The sequence below is a fragment of the Tiliqua scincoides genome, chromosome 4 (assembly GCF_035046505.1).
Source record: "Tiliqua scincoides isolate rTilSci1 chromosome 4, rTilSci1.hap2, whole genome shotgun sequence".
Classification (NCBI taxonomy): Eukaryota; Metazoa; Chordata; class Lepidosauria; order Squamata; family Scincidae; genus Tiliqua; species Tiliqua scincoides.
In genome coordinates, this window is record NC_089824.1 from 124072059 (window position 1) to 124090680 (window position 18622).

The following is an 18622-nucleotide window of genomic DNA, read 5'->3' on the forward strand; positions in this document are numbered from 1 at the left end:
GCAAAGAGCTCAAGACCCCAAACAATTTTTGGAATGCTCCAGGGGCGGGCCTCACGCCCCCACTGCATGCCCCTTACTTACAATGTCGAGCAGTAGGCTGGGCCAACGGTGCCTGGTTCGAAATATGGCACATGGCAGCATCTTGGCAGTGATGTTGTGTCACAGCCAACTGCTTCTGGAGTGCCTGATTTTGGGCCAATCAGCTGCAGAGCTCCTCTCTCTATACCAGCCTCGGTCCACCTCTGCATGGAGGCTTACCTGTGAAGTGCTGGCACTTTAACCCACAACTTTTACTCACAGGGTAGCAATGAGAGCTTTTCTTCATTGTCATGTGGAAGTCAAGGGACGGAGGAGGCAATCTAGACTGGGATGGTCATGGGGGAAGATTTAGTCCTCATTCCCCTGTGCCACTCCTCATTTGGAGTGCAGCCTTCTGTGGTTGCTACTTATATTTAAAAAAGGCAGCTGGCAGACCCATGACTGACATACTATCTAGTCTGGCCCTAGGTTCAGTTCTTCAAAAATAGCTAGTAATTGGTTTTCCATTTTCCAATCAAACTGAGGGAATTCTCCCACTCCTTTTAATGTGCAACTTCTTTTTTCAGAGTCTGGCATTTTGATGGATCATGGTTTCATATGGTGAACTGTTTTCATCTTCATTTTCATACCTTCACAGAAAAACCGTGCAGAAACCCTCCCACAGTATTTGACAGTTCAGTTGTGGAAAGAGTGAAGACAATATATCAAGCTGGAGAAACAGTAACATACACATGCCACACAGGTTTTGGTGCTGACGGGCCATTAACTGTCACATGCCGAAGAGGAGAATGGACTGAACCTCCTGTCTGTGAAGGTAGATTCCTGTTTCTCTTGGGATAGTCATCAAAGCAGTCACTTTGACAGAGAATGACAAGTGAAGGTGGGGACAGCCACGGAGACATCACTAGGATTTGCTTAACCTGGTGCGAGAGCTCACTGGTCACTCCCATGTTAGACCTCCTCCCATACCAGACCATACAGAATAAATTACAATATCATACACAAAGCCTAAATGCAGTGACTTCACTGGGGTTGGTGTCACCTCATTTTATTTATTTATCCATTTTACTATGTAGCAGTACAGGTCACCCAAAAAATCAGTAACCAACAAATAACCAGTGACCAACTTGATGACAGTCACACAACTGAATAAGTATTAGCTCTGATACATGGAAATGTGAACTGACGCATACTAACACCGTATTTGTACCCTGAAGTGTCATAATAACACCTCATTGGCTTTTGGAACAATGAGTCTCAGTGGTCAATTTTGAATTAGGAATTTCTATGGTTTTGTTACACAAGACAGTTGTTTTCTTTTTCTGGTTATTTGGCTATAATGTTTGATAGAATTCAGATATTTCATCATGGTCTGTTTAATTGAATTCTGCTTTAAATTACCCATCAAATGATATAAAATATACAGTGCAATCCTACCTTGCACTGGAACAGGCAGGCCAGGAGGCCTGCGCTGTATCCAGCACAAGATTGGGGCTAGAAGTTTCCCTGGGGGCAAGAGGAAACTCTTCTCCTTACCCCCAGGTAAGCCACCAGAGCCCCAATGGTTCTTCTCGAGCTGAGGAGGGCAGAGTGGAGGAGGCGAACAGAGTCTGAAGAGAACAGAGTGGCTTAGAGCCGCTCCACACTGCTTGGGGAACAGGGGTGGGATCCTACATAACTGCTGGGTCCCAGCCCTGCATCCCACTCCCTGCCCTCCCCCCAGCCCTGGAACGCCTCCCTCCTCCCCAGACCCCTGAGTTGGCTGAGCTCAGCGAACGCAACCCTCCCCCCCAGGCCAGCGCAGAGGCTGAATGCCTCCCTGTGCCAGTCCAGTCCAGTCAACTCCTAAGGACATGCAAATGTGCTTTATGGCATGTTTTCAACCCTCCTGGGCTGGCTCAAGGAACTTGCGCTGGCCTAGGATGCAGTTAGGATTGTGCCCATAGTGGTGTTATTCAAAAATAGCAGATTTTCACAATTTTGACCAGCAGTGCTCCACCTTGCCCCTCCCCCACCACAGATACCTCAGAAGCACCAACTGCCCTCTGAGGCATTGGAAAAGTATTATTATGCAAAGCGCAGCATGCTACCAGCTTTGGTGCCAACCACCTGGCAGCAGCCTCTCTGAGTCCCCCAGCACCAGGGTCAGCCATGGGCACCAGGATGGGCCATGGGTGGTGAGGGGAACAATCGGATTGTTCAGTGGGAGGAACCCGGGAGCAAGGAAGGAGAGGAGGTTGCTCTAGCAGTAATGGCACACACCAGATCTTTTCCCCTCTTCTCAAAACATCCTGACCCTTCCCCTCACCTCAGACATACCACCAAAATAGGTGGCGTATCTCCAAGGAGACCCATGGGAAGCTTATTTAGAGTTAAGTAAAAATATTTACCTGCCACTTGCCTTTAAGTCACTCCCTCCCCCCACCATAGGATGAAACGTATGCCTTTTTGGAGTGGCTGCATCAACACTGGTGGAAGGAGATAGGATTGAGGCCTAAGCTGACCCCATGGAAGTTAAGGCTCTGTGAATATATTAGTAGAAAAAGTTAACTTCCATCAGGTTGGAATGAAGTGAATGTTTTCATACCAAAAGAAGGACGTACTTTCAATGATGTTACAGAACAATCTCCTTGTTAAGTAACAATTATAAAATCTTATTGGTGTTTTTGATAAGACAGTGAAATGAAGTAGTTGGGAAATACATAACAGAAGATTAATGACACATTCCTAAGGTGCTTGTGTTCCTCTGGTGAACACTGTTGCAAAAGTGCCATAAAGCACTTTGCAACTGTGTAGGAGTTTGTGGCGCCAGCAGGAAGGCCTGAGCCAGCCTGTCAGTGCCAGTGGCAGGGACACCGCATGTCAGAGCAGGTAAGGCCTGCACTGGACAGCAGAGGGACAGGGATGGGATGGAGAATGGTGTAACAGGGAGGGAGAAGGGTGGCAGTGGGGCAGATAGGCCCCAGGGATCGGTGTCTCCGGTTTGTGCCATATCCTGCCCCTCTTTTTGGGAAAGATCCATTAACATGGATCCACTCAGATTTGCGACAAAGATTTAGCAGGCACAGGTCCAAGCAGACCTGTTGCCACAGCTGGGCTTTCCCCAGGGCAAGGGGGGACAAATGTCCCCTTACCTCAAGGATACCTCCAGACTTCAGGTTTCCTCCACAGTATGAAACGCAAGCTGCGCTGGTTCCACTGCATAGGCACAAAAGAATTTTGTTAGGTTTGGGCTGTAAAAGGTATTTATTAAAGGAATTAATAATAAGAAGGAGAAAGAGAAGAAGTCCTCCAAGGACACTACCTTGATGTGGTGATGGGGCTTGTGTGCTTCAATGATATTGAGAGCTATGCTGGTGGTAGTACAGGTCATCCAAGGCGGACAGGTCTCAACTGAGAAGCCAGACTGAAATGTCCAACTACCATCAATTATGATGAGAACAAATAAACAGAAATCCATACCAGATCAGTTGTTGCCTGGGTCAACATCAGATGTTATGGCTCCTGAACATCTGTTGATAAATTGGCCACAGGGCTCAGCAGTTCCTGTGGAGGAACCAGGACAGGCTGTTGCAATGCTGCTAGAACACCCCCAACACAAAACTTGGACAGCCATCAAAAATCAAGAAATCATGAAATGTTATTACAAGGCAAATCCATCAGTCTCTGGCTTTCAAAAAAGAATGATGGAAATTTGGAAAGCAAAACAACCAGACAGTGGTATGAATAATGGATCAAAGAAGGTTTATCATCCAGATCAAAGTATTCACTGAATTAGAATTGCAAGAAATATAGAAGCTGGCAAAAGGAGAACTGTTGCGAGCTGCGTTGTGCTCTGACCGCTCTGGGACGGCTCCGCTCTGCTGCTGGAGCTCCACCAATGGCTTGGCACGGCAGAAAGCTGCACGGCAGTTATCGTTTCTGTGCCTCAAAGTCAGTCTGCCCTCACCCCCGGCGACAAAGAAGACTCAAAGGCAGAAGTTCTTCACCACACTCCTCCTTTACTATGTACAGATATTTACAGTCCAGATAATACAAACGGTACACGATTCGCTGATCCAACTAACGTAGCCTCCGGCTCACAATGCTCTGCTTCTCCCACACTCTTTGCTTGCCCCTGCTGGAACTTATACTTCTTACATCCAATCAGGGTGCAGGAAATACTGCACAGTCATGCTGACTGTGCAGGTGCTGCCACACACATACACACACTCACATGTAGTCACCTGATGCATGTCACCCGATATTGCATCAGCATGAGGCTCCCAGGATGCTGTGCTGTCCTGGTCTGGCCAAGGCTTCAGGCCTGTTACTGTGCAGCCAGTAAATTACCTGTCAGGTCTGGGGATCAACCCATGACAAGAACCAACACAAAGTCATGGCCAAGACGTAGAAAGCAACTTGATGGTGGAAATAAATATTATAGATGAAGAACAATATATGGAACAATTTAGACACCATGAACTGACAGAACAATAAAACCTCTTGAAAGGAAAAGTGCTAAACCACATCAGTCAGGATGTACAATGTCAGAGACTTCCTGTAATGCTGCAACAATGGAATAAACAAGTGACACTTCTACTTAAAGATACAAATGAAACCATCATTTCAATTCCAGCTAACTCATTGAAGGAAACAAACCAGCTTATGTACAGTATAGCTGCCATAATATCCATAGAACTTGGTTACAAATTACCAAAACGAAACGCTCTGGCACATCTAAGTGGAAAATTCAGTTGGAAAATAAAATAATAATAATAATAATAATAATAATAATAATAATAATAATAGTAGTAGTAGTAGTAGTAGTAGTAGTAGTAGTAGTAGTAGTAGTAGTACAGATATTTATATACCGCCTTTCTTGGTCGTCAGATTTCTCCTCAGACTTTATTCAAGGCGGTTTACATAGGCAGGCTGATTAAATCCCCGTAGGGATTTTTACAATTGAAAGAAGGTAAAAAATGGGCTAGTAAGAAATAGACTTAGTGAATGATATGACCTGGAAAGAAAAGCAATTGCTGAAATTAGGAAAAACTTAAATTAAAATTAAAGAATTAAGAATTTTCACTGTTTCCCCACTCCCTCTCTCTCCTTGGACTTGTGCCAGCAAAATTGCTGGCATAGGTCGGAGAAGACCCATTGCAGAACAGGAGGCTTATGGAAGGGAAAAATATCCCCTTTCCTCTCTGGAGCCTCTCACTTCCCATTCAGCCCACTCCCTCTCCACCCCCATCACCCCCGCACCAACATACTGGTGCCAGGCCTTCTCCAGTGGCTGTTGGCACATGGCCCTGGAAGCAAGCTGCTTGTAGCAGTGGTCTGACTATGCAGAATAGCGGGTCATGATCTGCGACCACCGTAAAGCACAGTGCACACTGGAATGTGAGATCCAACAGTGCTGAGGCCCAATAGGATTGGTCCCTTAATAGCTCAGATTTCCTCCTTAGCTCTTGTTACACTTGTGTTAAGATTGACCCAAGGACAGCATGCTGCATAATGTCCACAACTGCAGTGCAACAGATGGACTGCCCTATCCTATCCAAGGTTAGATTGGAGCAGGGGAAGGTCTTCTTGGGGCAAGAGAAAATTTGTTCCCCTACCTGTATAGCACCCCAGTCTGCTCAATACAGCTACTCAGATTTACACCAGCAGATATACACCAGATTTACACCACCAGTAGAATTGAGTAGCCACATATAGGGCTTTTAGGCCTGGGATAGGGTTAGGATGTGGTGGAGGTCTGCTCTGTGGTCCCCATCTCTTCTTGAGTCTGAACCGCTCCACTCCCCATCCCGCCCCCAAAATCCCATCCACACCTCTGGAACACCCTCCTACCACCCTCACCCTACCCCTTCACCACTTTGCACAACACTTTGCACAACGACCCAGGTTAAGCCATCGGGTGGCATGCAGCACCTGTGGGATGGCTCTGGCCTTCCCACAGGTGCCACTTTCTCACTAAGTGTTGCTTACAGCACTTTTACAACACCCAGCACCAGCACTGCCTGACCATAGGATTGGGATGTGAATCAATCTTATTGTATAAGGAGTTGTCCTTTCTATGGTGTTCATTGCTTGAATGTTACAGGCATTCTCAGCTGCTCAGCCTAGTGGTATTTATTTATTGAACAATTTCTACCCTGCCTTTCCATCTACAGTTGGGCACTCAAAGTGGCTTACAGCACACAATAGATTACAATGAAACAATTAGAAAAAGATATAAAGAATAGCAGAATAAAACAATAACAGCAAGAATCAACAACATAAATGAACATACCACAAATAATCAAAACAGTAACATAAAATACAAGCTCCAGATAGAAATACAAGCTCCAGAAAGAGCATAAAAAGGGTTGAGATTTTGTTTCAAAAGAGAGGAAATTCCCTAGTGATGGTCTTCTGCCACAAAGACCTGATGCTACTCCTGGATGCTGAGGTGGTGGTGGTGGTGGTGGCCAGGGGTTCCCAGTCTGGTGGTGGTGGTTACTAGACTGGGCTGATGTGCCAGATGTGGTTTATCTTAGAGACGTCAAACTTGCCCACTGTCCTTCATGCCCTGATTATCCTCAGATTAGATTCATAGCATGAATTCATTGAGGACAAAGCCTTGGAGGTTTGCTTAGTATCTTGAATTGGCTCAAAATCTGTCTGCCAGTTGTGTTAGCTGGACCATTCAGTTCAGATCAGAGCATATAATGCCAGCACTATTTCATCTTCACTAATAGCCAGTTTGTTTCCATGCCAAAACACAATACTAGGTTTGATGTTTAAAGCCCTGAATGACCTGGGACTGGGATATCCTAAGGACTTCCTCCTCCCATCTGAACATTGAGATCAACACTAGAGGTCCTGCTCCCCGTCCCACTACCAGTGTAACTATGGCTGATGAAGCTTTTCAGTTGTGCTGAGGTTGTAGAACAGCTTTTCAGAGGAGGTCCTCTTGGAGCCATCTCTGGCTGTTTTTTGAGGAAGAGGGCAGTGAAAACATGACTGTTTCAATGCACTTTGGGGTCTGTTGTTCACATATTCTTGTTTGTAACTGTGATGTATTTTTAATATATCATATAATTTTTTTCTGTGGCCTGTATAATGCTATGTTTCTGATTTTTTAAAGCTGTTATTTTAGTGTTCAGTTACAGCAGCACTTCTCAAACTAGGGCGTCAGCCTGAGGGCCCTGGTCTCTGCCCCCTTAAAGGGTGGGGGCAGGGAGAAGGCAGCGATGCGATCCCCAGGATCGCATCACTAAGGGGGGCACAGGGGCTGGCATGTACTTACCAGTCCCTGCAGCAGTCCCCAAGGGTGCGGGGAGCCCTGCACGACTGTCTGCAGGGCTCCCTAAAACTTAGAAAGTAAAAGTGGAGCGATTGTGCTCCACTTCTGGTTTTGTGGAACCAGGGTGTGATTGCTCCACTTTCTAAGCTTTGGGGAGCTCTGCGGACAGTCGCGCAGGGCTTCCCGCACCCCTGGGAGGCTGCTGCAGGGTCTGGTAAGTAAATGGCAGTCCCTGCAGCTCCCTTAGCGACACGAACCTGGGGATTGCGTCGCTGCCTCCCCCTGCCCCCACAAGGACTTACTGTGGCCCAAACTCTCCCAGAGAGTTTCAGAACCGCTGAGTAGCAGATTGGAATTAAGCCTATGCTTTTACAACTATACGCATATAATGCTCTCTTCACACTGTTGAAATGATTGAAAAGGCCCACTTTCCAAGAGTGTGGAGAGAGCCTGATGCGCTTACATCTGAATGCACTCAGGCTCAGTTCTAACTTTCATTTGAATGCGTGTAGACTGAGGCATGGCTTGCTGCTGCAGCCTCACTCACCCCCTATGCATATTCCATCCCTATATGAATGTCTGAAAACCTTGGAAATGCTACCTTTATTCCCAGTGAGAAATGAGTGATAAATATTAAGCAAGGGAGAAAGGCATTATTTGGAAAAGCCCTCATTTGTGTGCATCATCTCCCTGTTCAGATAAAACCTGTCAAGAACTCCCTTCAGTTGACAATGCTGAAGTTCTAACGGATGCAAGAGCACCCTACCTGCCCGGCCACCAAGTGCAGTATCAATGCTATGAAGGTTTCGAGATGTCTGGGTCAGACACTATAATATGTGAAAATAAGACATGGTCAAAACCACCAGTGTGCAAAGGTAGGACTTTGTATTTGAAAGGATTAATCTCAGGTCCTCTTGGGACACCACAACAACCATTCTCACTTCTTTTGTTGATTCTTTAAATCTGAAATATGGCACAAGATTCTACACTTGCTTGATGAAGCTTGGTAATGTAGAAGTCTGAGAGACCTGGTAACAGACATGTCTTTTGTCATTTTTCATGTAACAAGACGAAGTACTTTGTTTTGTGAAAATGAAAGACACTTGTGAGGCATTTTTCAGGAATTAAAAATGTTTTTATCTCTTGTTTCAGATGCAACATGTGCTTCTCCACCTGCAGTTTCTCATGGTCATCTTGACGGTCAACTGAAGGAAAGGTATTTGCCCTTTGAGAAGGTGCGCTATCGCTGTGACCAAGGGTGGAGTCTTTTTGGACCTCAGTCAGTAACATGTTCAAACAAGAAGTGGTCAGAATTGCCACAATGCAGAGGTATTTCATTTTTGTATTTTCAATAAACCACAAGTGATCATGTGCACAAAACCGAAACTCCTTCTTGTTGTATACTGAAGGCCCACAATACATGGCTGGTGCTTGATCTGATCTGATGGCTTGATCTGATGGGCCATCAGTGATGCAGGCCTGGGCTTTAACATGGGTGAGCTTCAGTCTTGAATAGTCTTTTTTAAACTCAGAATTACTATTGTTGACCAATGTGTTCTACATGTACAAAGCAAGAGTGCATATTTGGGGTGTTTCAACACTTAAGGCATAATAAACCCATGTGATGTGATATCTGAGCATCCTCTCCTGCTTGAGACATAAGAGGACTTTTCTAGCATCAGACCAAAGGCCAGCTAGTTCAGCATTCTTTGTAGGAATCCCAGAAACCAGTCAATTGGAAATTGCCAGTGGATACTGGGGGACCACTCTTCTGCCTGCTGCTTGGCTAGGGGGAATATACCAGTGTCACCCAGCAGTCAGGAGCAATTAAGAAACCTCATCTCATACATGCCCAGTGTGGTTTCTTGTGGGCTGAGAAAAAGGTTAGGGTTCCTTCTCATTGACAGGCCACCATAGGTTTGGGGAAAAATTATCTTCAGAGTAGTTTGACCTTCCCTGGCACCATGACACTTAACATGGTCATGTGAATCAATTTGAGCACTTCCCTCTGTAATCACCTGATTATGGTACATGGTGGTCTTGATTATGTGGATTGAATCTGGTGAGTGGATAACTCAACCTTACAGCAGGGGCAAAATAGCTTCTTGATCTGTTTCAACATTGTGGGTTCTATAAAGGCTCAGTGACCAGAACTACGAAATGGTAGCAAATGGTGGACCCCCTGAGTAGCCTAAGAGCCTGGTGTTATCAGGCACACTCTGAGATTCATGTCTGTGGATTGACCTGACTTGTGTGGCCCTCACCTATGTTGATAGGGACATTTTAACAGTTGACCACGGTGTGCTACGAAATGTTAGCACTTGAATCAGTTACACTGAAAATCTGAGTCCAGAATAATTGATTTGATGATATTCAGGCAGCGGTTCTCAAACGTTTTGTACTGGGACCCACTTTTTAGAATGTCAGTCTGTGTGGGACCCACCGGAAGTGATGTCATTAACCTGGGAAGTGTTGTCATGGCTGGAAATGACATGCTATCCTCCAAAGCTTGCTTTTTTTAAAGGAGTGCTTCATAGCTCCTACAACCATGCAGCCAAGATTGCTAAGGGCACAAGCTTCATAGCTCCTACAACCATGCAGCCAAGATTGCTAAGGGCACAAGCTTCATAGCTCCTACAGCCATGCAGCCAGGATTGCTAAGGGCACAATCCTATCCTGCGCTGGAACAGGAAAGCCAAGAGGCTTGCGCTGTATGCAGTGCAGGATAGGGGCCCAAAGTGGCTCAGTCAGAGGTAAGGGGAAACCTTCCCCCTTATCCCTGGCTAATGCACCCTGCCCCCAATGGATCTCCTCAGATTTGCGCCACCTCCAGAAGTGGCACAAGTCCGAGGAGAGTGGAGAGGCTTGAAGCCTCTCCAAACTTCCTGGGAATGGGGGTTGGGATTTAGCATAACTGCTGCCTTCGTGAGATCTATGAAGGCTATAAAGAGTGGCTGTCATTGTTCCCTGCATTTCTCCTTCAGCTGTCTAAGGGAGAATACCATATCAGTGGTGGACCTGTTGGCTTGGAATCCACACTGCGATTCTGGATAGATGCTCTCTGCAAGTACCTGGAGTCTCTTTAGTGCAACTAGGGCAAACAGCTTTCCTACAACACTAAGGAGAAAGATGCCATGGTAGTTATTGCAGTCACCCCTGTTGCTTTTGTTCTTGTACAGCGTGACAATGTTTGCATCCCTCATGTCCTGTGGTACTCCACCTTCTCTCCAGCAGAGACAGAGGATTTCATGCAGCTCAGTGGCAATGATCTCTTTGCAGCACTTTAGGACCTCAGCAGGAATGCTGTCTTTCCCAGGTGCCTTGCCAGAGGCAAGGGCCACGTGAAGTTCTTCTAGGGTTGGTTCACTGTCAAGCTCCTCCAACACAGACAGGCACTTAATGTTGTTCAGCGCTTCTTTGGTAACAACGTTTTCTCTGGAATACAGCTCAGAGTAGTGCTGCACCCAGCGTTCCATCTGCTGTGCCTGGTCCCAGATGGCCTCGCCTGCGTTAGACTTCAGAGGGGCAATTTTCTTCTGTGTTGGACCTAGGGCCTGCTTGATACCATCATACATCCCCTTGATGTTGCCCGTGTCAGCTGCTATCTGTATCTGGGAACAGAGTTGGAGCCAGTAGTCTTTAGCACATCTACTGGCAGTCTGCTGGACTTTGCTGTGAGCGGCTTGGAGGACCTGAAGGTTGTGCTCACTGGGACAGGTTTTGTATGCTGCTAGAGCTCTACTCTTTTCTTCAATGACTGGTTGTAAGTCCTCAGAGTGGGCTTCAAACCAGTCTGCTGTCTCGTTGGTATTCTTGCCGAATACAGAAAAGGTGGTGTTGTAAACAGCATTCTTGAAATGTTCCATCTGTTGGATGCATTTGCATCGGCCAGGCCTGGAAGAATTTCCTCAAGTGCTCGTGGAAATTCTTCCACATTTCCCTGATCCTGGGTCTTGCTGGTGTCAATGCGAAGTCTTCCTTCCTTTTTCGTGTGATACAGTCGCTTTGTTTGCAGTTTCACTCTGCTGCACACCAGGGAGTGGTCAGTGTCACAGGCAGCACCCTGATAACTGCGTGAGATCTTGATGCTGGCAAGGCTGGAGCATCTGGTGAGAATCAGGTCAAGCTGGTGCCAGTACTTTGATTGTGGGTGTCTGTCACCTGGGCCCAGCCCAGGTGGCCGGGAACTACTCAGGAGTAGGGGCTTCCTTGGGAGTAAGACCTAAGCACTGTCAGGACTGGGGTCCCAGGCAGGACACCTCCCTGGGAGTAGGGCCTAGGGCCTCCTGGGAGCAGCAAGCAGCCACTTGGCCAGAAGGGGTGGGGCTGGCCCAGCCAGAGACTGGCCTCATAAGGAGGCTGGGCAGCCTATGGAGAGGTTGCTCCTCTCCAGGTGGGAGCAGGGTCGAGGGGAAGGCCAGAGAGGGGAGCAACCCTGGCCTTTTGCAGTCAATCCAGGCCCCAAAGGGAACTTTGCTTACCTCAACCCTGGAGAGAGGGGCTGGGGGCTGGGAACTCCCCAATCCTAGGCTCGCCCGAGCCCTGGGTGGGAGGAGGAAAGGTACAGACCCGAGGACTTGGAGCCAACTACCTCCACTGGAGGCCGGCTGATTGGGGGGCAAGCCCAGAGGTACCAGGGGCCCTCCTGAGGACAGCTAAGCTGACCCCGGACAACAGCACGGTGGCCATCGGGAACCCATACCCCTGGCTGACAGGCACCAGCGGAGAGCTCTGCCCGAATCCTCAAGGGGCCAGGGAGGAACGGGGAACGAGCCTATTGTGCGCCGACGGCACGAGTCTTTGTAAAGCATGGGGCCTGTTACGGCACAGGCCCCATGAATGTCAAGCGGCTGACACAAATAAACCGTCTGTGCAAAACAGCTGTGTCTGCCTCCCGTCCTTTTTTATGCAGACGACCAACTCTCATCGACAGGGTAAGCCCCCCGCACTCGGGCACACCCCAAGGGGCGGGGTCTATGCCCGCCATGGACATTACAGTGTTTCCAAGAGACTCTGTGTTGGGGCTTCGTGTTGAAGAATGTGTTGCTGACATAGAGACCATGATGGCAGCAAAACTCTAGCAGGTGCTGGCCATTTTTGTTCATCTTCCCAATGCTGAGCTGACCTAAGCAAGTGGGCTACGAACTGTGATCAGCACCAACTCTAGCATTGAGGCTGCCAAGAATGAACAATGACTCTTTCTTGGGGACTTTCTTGATAGTGGTGGCCAGGTCGTCGTAGAATTTGTCTTTATCTTCTGCTGGAGACCACAGAGTCGGTGCATATGCACTAATGAGAGTGACAAGTCCTGCTGATGAGTGGAGCTGCAGGGACAAAATTCTTTCACTTCCCGCAGTAGGTGGGATGATGGATTTCAGCAGGGTATTTCTGATTGCAAAGCCAACGTCATGTTCCCTGGTCTCGCTTGGTGGTTTTCCCTGCCAGAAAAATGAGAAATTTCTCTCCTCAGAGAAATTGAGGAGGTCGTCAGAAAAGCCAGGTGTCATTGTCCTTATGTTCCAGGTGCCCAGCTTTAGGGCAGGAATTTTCTGTTTTCTGTTGCCTGGTGCAGAGTTGTCAATCCGCTTGTCGGTTTTCACCCTAAACCCCACGGATCCCGCGAGGTTAACAGACCGTGGTGAGGCAGCACCTTACTGGCTGGGGACTGCCCAGCTTAAGGTGGGCGGTAGCTGCCCAATGAGATGCAATGATCTCTCCCACCGTCGGAAGCAGCCCCTGGCGTCACGCTCTACACCAATCGAGCGAAGACTTATAACCAGTAAACTGCTGCTTCCCGTGTTGTGCCGACGCAGTATGGTGAAGTTGGAGTGTCCTCTCCAGTGCGCGAACACTGGGTAAAGAAGGTATGGAGGATAGGCTGTTACCCATGCAGCAAGTCCCCCCTCTCCACGTCGCTGAAATGGCCCAATGGAAAGGCAGAAGCCAATACGGTTGGTTCCATCGGCATCGCAGGAGTTGCCAGAATGCGACTGTGTTCAGCCATGAACTGGCTCAGGGACTCCAGCTCCGGATTTTGCCTCGAGGTTGACTCCTGAAGCCTTTTCCATAACTGGATGTAGCCACAAGGCAGTGGAGGTTTCAGATCAAAGTTTTCCTTCTCTTAGATGAGCTGCCTTCCCAGGCTAATGAGTCCCACCTACCCGGTGGCTGTTTAGTTGCCTCTTATGCCAAGTACAATCGAACTCAGGGCCTATTCTTATCGCCCAGCCCCCAGGGGACCTCCCTCCCCCCACAACCAGAACCAGACAGGAAAACAAACCAGGCAAAAACACACACAGCAGAGAATCCAGAACTGCCTCCAAAACAGAGGGGAGCCAGAGGCAGCCAACCACCACCAGCCCCCCTCCAATCTGGGCCTTTTTCTGTTTTCCTGTATCTCTTAAGAAAACCTGGGGGGGGGCAGGGACATCGCCAGGAGGTGCGCGGTTGGTTGGCCTTCGTGGGGGCCTCTCTGGGGTGAGGTAGTCTCCTGCCTCGTGCTCCCAACAAGAAAGGCCTCAGACCAAGCCAGGAGGAGGAGGTTCACGTGTCCTCCTCCCTGGTGGCAGTCCTCCCTGGTGGCAGCTTCCTGGCAGTGGCTTCAGCTCCAACCCCCTGCCCTGACTCCCCAGAACTACCTGTCATCACGGGCCTTCCTACCTTTATCCCCGCTGGCCTCCCCACTGGCTCCTCTTTTTCCTTCCCTTAAAGGGGCATCACCCCTGGTCGGCCTCTGGCTTTCCTGGTGACTAGTGGTGTTCCCATCCTGCTTGCCATCCTCGTTCAGCAGGCAACGAGGGGTTTGCCTGCCCCCTAACCCTCCTCCCATAGCTGCCCCAGGGAAGCCCTGCCAGTGTCCGCCTTTCCCTTCTGTCACGGACAGCCCAACCTCAGCGCGCTTTCACTGTCGGCCGCCGAGGAACCCCGTCAGTGTCAGGCAGAGCCGCATCAGCTGTGATGACTTTCATTTGACCGGCTGACTGGCTGGCCTAGGCCCTGGGGAGCAGTCTCCCCATTTACCCACACGCCTGTCCCCATCTGTGGCCTGCAGCAATGGGAGGAATCCCCTAGCAGTGGCAGTGAGGTCACCGTTTCTCAGCTCGCCCCACGCCTCGCCTAGCCAGCTGGGGAGGACAAGACCCCATGCGGGTTCAGTGTCCCACCCCCGGCCAGTTGCCAGGTAACTTGGGGGTTGGGGTGGGGACTCAACCCCTGACAACCTACATTCTAATTATAGGCAATTTGAGGTTGTTTGCTCCACTATCAAGTCAATGCTCCTATAACAGCCATATGCTGCCTTTTGGCACTCTAGGTATGCTTGTATATGAGAGCAGTGTCGGCAACATCTTCCGGTGCATGACTGCTACACTGATATTTATATATGTGCTGGATCATTCACACATGTAACTCATCGTTGTCCCGGCCCCTTTTTTTTCTCTTTATTTTTCTTTATTTAAAATTTTTTCTGCCGCCTTTCTAAAAGAAGTCAAGGACTCTAACAACAATTTTTAAATAATAGCCAGAAGGAAAAATGAACAGATGTGGACCATGAATTGTGGTATGTGTGTGTTGGGGGCTGGATGGATGCCTGGGCTGCTTTTGTGCCAGGTACATCCCTGTTACCACATAGCATTATTTTAAAACATCATCAGTTGTGATCCTGGCCCATGTGCCGCCTTATAGGCAGGATCGCAGAATCCTGCACCCCTTCAGGACCCCCCCTCCCGAGAAGACTGCCATTCCCACTTCGTTGCTTCTGAAGCCTTGCCCAGCATCCTCTGGCCCTCCAAAAGTCTTCTGAGACCTCCAGAGAGCCTTTAAACATTACATCTCATTTTCATTGGAGAACTGGAAGTGATGTTTAATGGCCCTCCAGAAGCCTCAGAAGGCATTCAGAGGGCCAGAGGACGCCATGCAAGGCCTCACCAGCCCTCAGAAAGGATCTGGCGGATGGGCGGCAGTAGTGTGACAGGGGAGTGTGGGCGGCACTGCTGCCCCCACAGGCCTCACAGACGTGGCGCCCTGGGGCATTTTCCCCTGACCCCGCCCCCCAGAGTGCCGTGAACACAATATCATAACTTGCTTTCATTAATTTAAAGTACGAATTGTTTCCTTTACATGCAATTTTCTTGTTGAATGAAAATGAATAAGCTTTCAAGATTGCATACAAAAGACATGATATCTTCAATCATACTGCGTATTATCTAATAGATTCATTCTGTGATTCAATGTACCTTTGCAGAAGCTGGAGGAAGGTGTGATCGCCCACCTGTTATTGAAAATGGAGACATCCCTGAAGCTATCCTTCCCCCATATGAATCAAATTCAGTAGTTCGCTATAAATGCCAATCCTTTTATATAATGGATGGACGTCCAGATGTACGATGTGTTAACGGACATTGGACGGAGGCGCCAAGATGTATAGGTATAGAAAGTATCAGCAATTCTTCTCTCTCTCGATCTATGAATGTATATTATGCTTCCAGAAACATGTAATTTCCCTGTTGGTAGTGATTGGGATGATTCTGTAGCCCTATTCAGGCATTACCTCCAGGGTGTGGAAGCAATGTGAAGCTGGGGTCACTGGGAGTATGCGGGCAAGACCCATCCCCAACACGAATGCACTCTTAGCCCCATCCCCATTCTCTCCATGCAGAGAGCTCATCTGAAGAGACAGGCTCCTCAGTAGGGACAGAACCTCCATCAGCACTGGAATGTTTGCGTCCCAACATTAAGAACATAAGAACAGCCCCACTGGATCAGGCCATAGGCCCATCTAGTCCAGCTTCCTGTATCTCACAGCGGCCCACCAAATGCCCCAGGGAGCATACCAGATAACAAGAGACCACATCCTGGTGCCCTCCCCTACATCTGGCATTCTGACTTAACCCATTTCTAAACTCAGGAGGTTGCGCATACACATCATGGCTTGTACCCCATAATGGATTTTTCCTCCAGAAACTCGTCCAATCCCCTTTTAAAGGCGTCTAGGCTAGACACCGGCACCACATCCTGTGGCAAGGAGTTCCACAGACCGACCACACGCTGAGTAAAGAAATATTTTCTTTTGTCTGTCCTAACCCGCCCAACACTCAATTTGAGTGGATGTCCCCTGGTTCTGGTATTATGTGAGAGTGTAAAGAGCATCTCCCTATCCACTCTGTCCATTCCCTGCTTAATTTTGTATGTCTCAATCATGTCCCCCCTCAAGCGTCTCTTTTCTAGGCTGAAGAGGCCCAAACGCCGTAGCCTTTCCTCATAAGGAAGGTGCCCCAGCACCGTAATCATCTTAGTTGCTCTCTTTTGCACCTTTTCCATTTCCACTATGTCTTTTTTGAGATGCGGCGACCTGAACTGGACACAGTACTCCAGGTGTGGCCTTACCATCGATTTGTACAACGGCATTATAATACTAGCCGTTTTGTTCTCAATACCCTTCCTAATGATCCCAAGCATAGAATTGGCCTTCTTCACTGCCGTCGCACATTGGGTCGACACTTTCATTGACCTGTCCACCACCACCCCAAGATCTCTCTCCTGATCTGTCACAGACAGCTCAGAACCCATCAGCCTACATCTAAAGTTTTGATTTTTTGCCCCAATTTTTTGCTCTCTCCATTGTGAAAATTGCCCATTGGCACCCACTCTCTGCTTCCTGGCCTCCAACCAGTTCTCAATCCACGAGAGGACCTGCCCTCTAATTCCCTGACTGTGGAGTTTTTTCAGTAGCCTTTGGTGAGGGACCATGTCAAACGCCTTCTGAAAGTCCAGATATATAATGTCCACGGGTTCTCCCGCATCCACATGCCTGTTGACCTTTTCAAAGAATTCTATAAGGTTCGTGAGGCAAGACTTACCCTTACAGAAGCCATGCTGACTCTCCCTCAGCAAGGCCTGTTTGTCTATGTGTTTTGAGATCCTATCTTTGATGAGGCATTCCACCATCTTATGCGGTATGGATGTTAGGCTGACCGGCCTATAGTTTCCCGGGTCCCCCCTCTTTCCCTTTTTAAAAATAGGCGTGACATTTGCTATCCTCCAATCTTCTGGCACCGTGGCCGTTTTGAGGGACAAGTTGCATACCTTAGTCAAGAGATCTGCAACTTCATTCTTCAATTCCTTAATAACCCTTGGGTGGATGCCATCAGGGCCCGGTGACTTATTGATCTTTAATTTATCAATGACGTCTGAAACATCTTCTCTTTTAACCTCTATCTGACTTAACTCCTCGGTTAGGAGGGGCCGTTCGGGCAGCGGTATCTGCCCGAGGTCTTCTGCTGTGAAGACAGATGCAAAGAACTCATTTAATTTCTCTGCCATCTCTAAGTCTCCTTTTATCTCCCCTTTCCCTCCCTCACCATCCAGAGGGCCAACCGCTTCTCTGGCGGGTTTCCTGCTTCTAACATATTTGAAGAAGCTTTTATTATTCCCCTTAATGTTGCCGGCCATGCGTTCCTCATAGTCTCTCTTGGCCTCCCATATCACCTTCTTACATTTCTTTTGCCACAGTTTATGTTCCTTTTTATTCTCCTCATTAGGGCAAGACTTCCATTTACGGAAGGAAGCTTCCTTGCCCTTCACAGCCTCTCTAACTTGGCTGATAACTTGGCTGGAACATTCCAGATCACACAGGCATATTTTCATCCTGGAGAAAGCAGGGCATTGGAACTATGACCACGGCAGGGACAGAGCCTTTCAGTGCACTGCAAAGCATGCTGGACAATCTCCATGTCTCATGTCTATGTATTTTTTATATAGTGTTGAATTGTTGAAAATGTGTTTTATGGTCACTAAATCAGAGCCAGAAGTGAAGGTCCTTCTATAGGGCCAGTTGAGGAAGCCACGATAGGCATCATATTTTGAGTGACCTTAAGGATCTGATTGCCCATTGGCAATCAGAGAGGTCTGAGCATGGGCACAATTCCACAGGACCTTCTGTATGCACACCATCAAAATAAGGACAAGACCCATCAAAAGAGCTCTTGCTGTGCCCAGTATTTCTCTCTTCCTACATGACTTTCCACCTTCCTCATAGCAGATGAATTGCTTATCCCGTTTCCAGGAGTTGAGTTGCTCCCTATTAGCAACCGGAGCATTCAGTGGGATCACGCTAGGCAACTCCTAGGAGAAAGCAGGCTGAACAGAGGGAAGTAGAGCCTAGTGGTTAGGGTGCCGCATCCCTTCCTGTTTCTCACTTTCCCCTTATTCCCACTTTCCCCTTACAACCTTGGTAGATTATATCCACTGCCACCATCCCTATCACCACTTGGTCTATAAATGACCAAGCAGAGGAGGGCCATTTGTGAAGAA

The 18622-nt window shown here is 48.2% G+C and overlaps 1 protein-coding gene across 1 annotated transcript in view; it reads left to right on the forward strand.

Moving 5' to 3' along the window:
• CFH (complement factor H) overlaps positions 1-18622 on the forward strand; it is a 107875-nt gene that overhangs the window by 71469 nt on the left and 17784 nt on the right. The window contains exons 18-21 of the mRNA XM_066624546.1: positions 677-853; positions 8011-8187; positions 8465-8641; positions 15555-15737. Coding sequence (XP_066480643.1) covers positions 677-853; positions 8011-8187; positions 8465-8641; positions 15555-15737 — 714 coding nt within the window. The remainder of the gene's footprint in view (positions 1-676; positions 854-8010; positions 8188-8464; positions 8642-15554; positions 15738-18622) is intronic.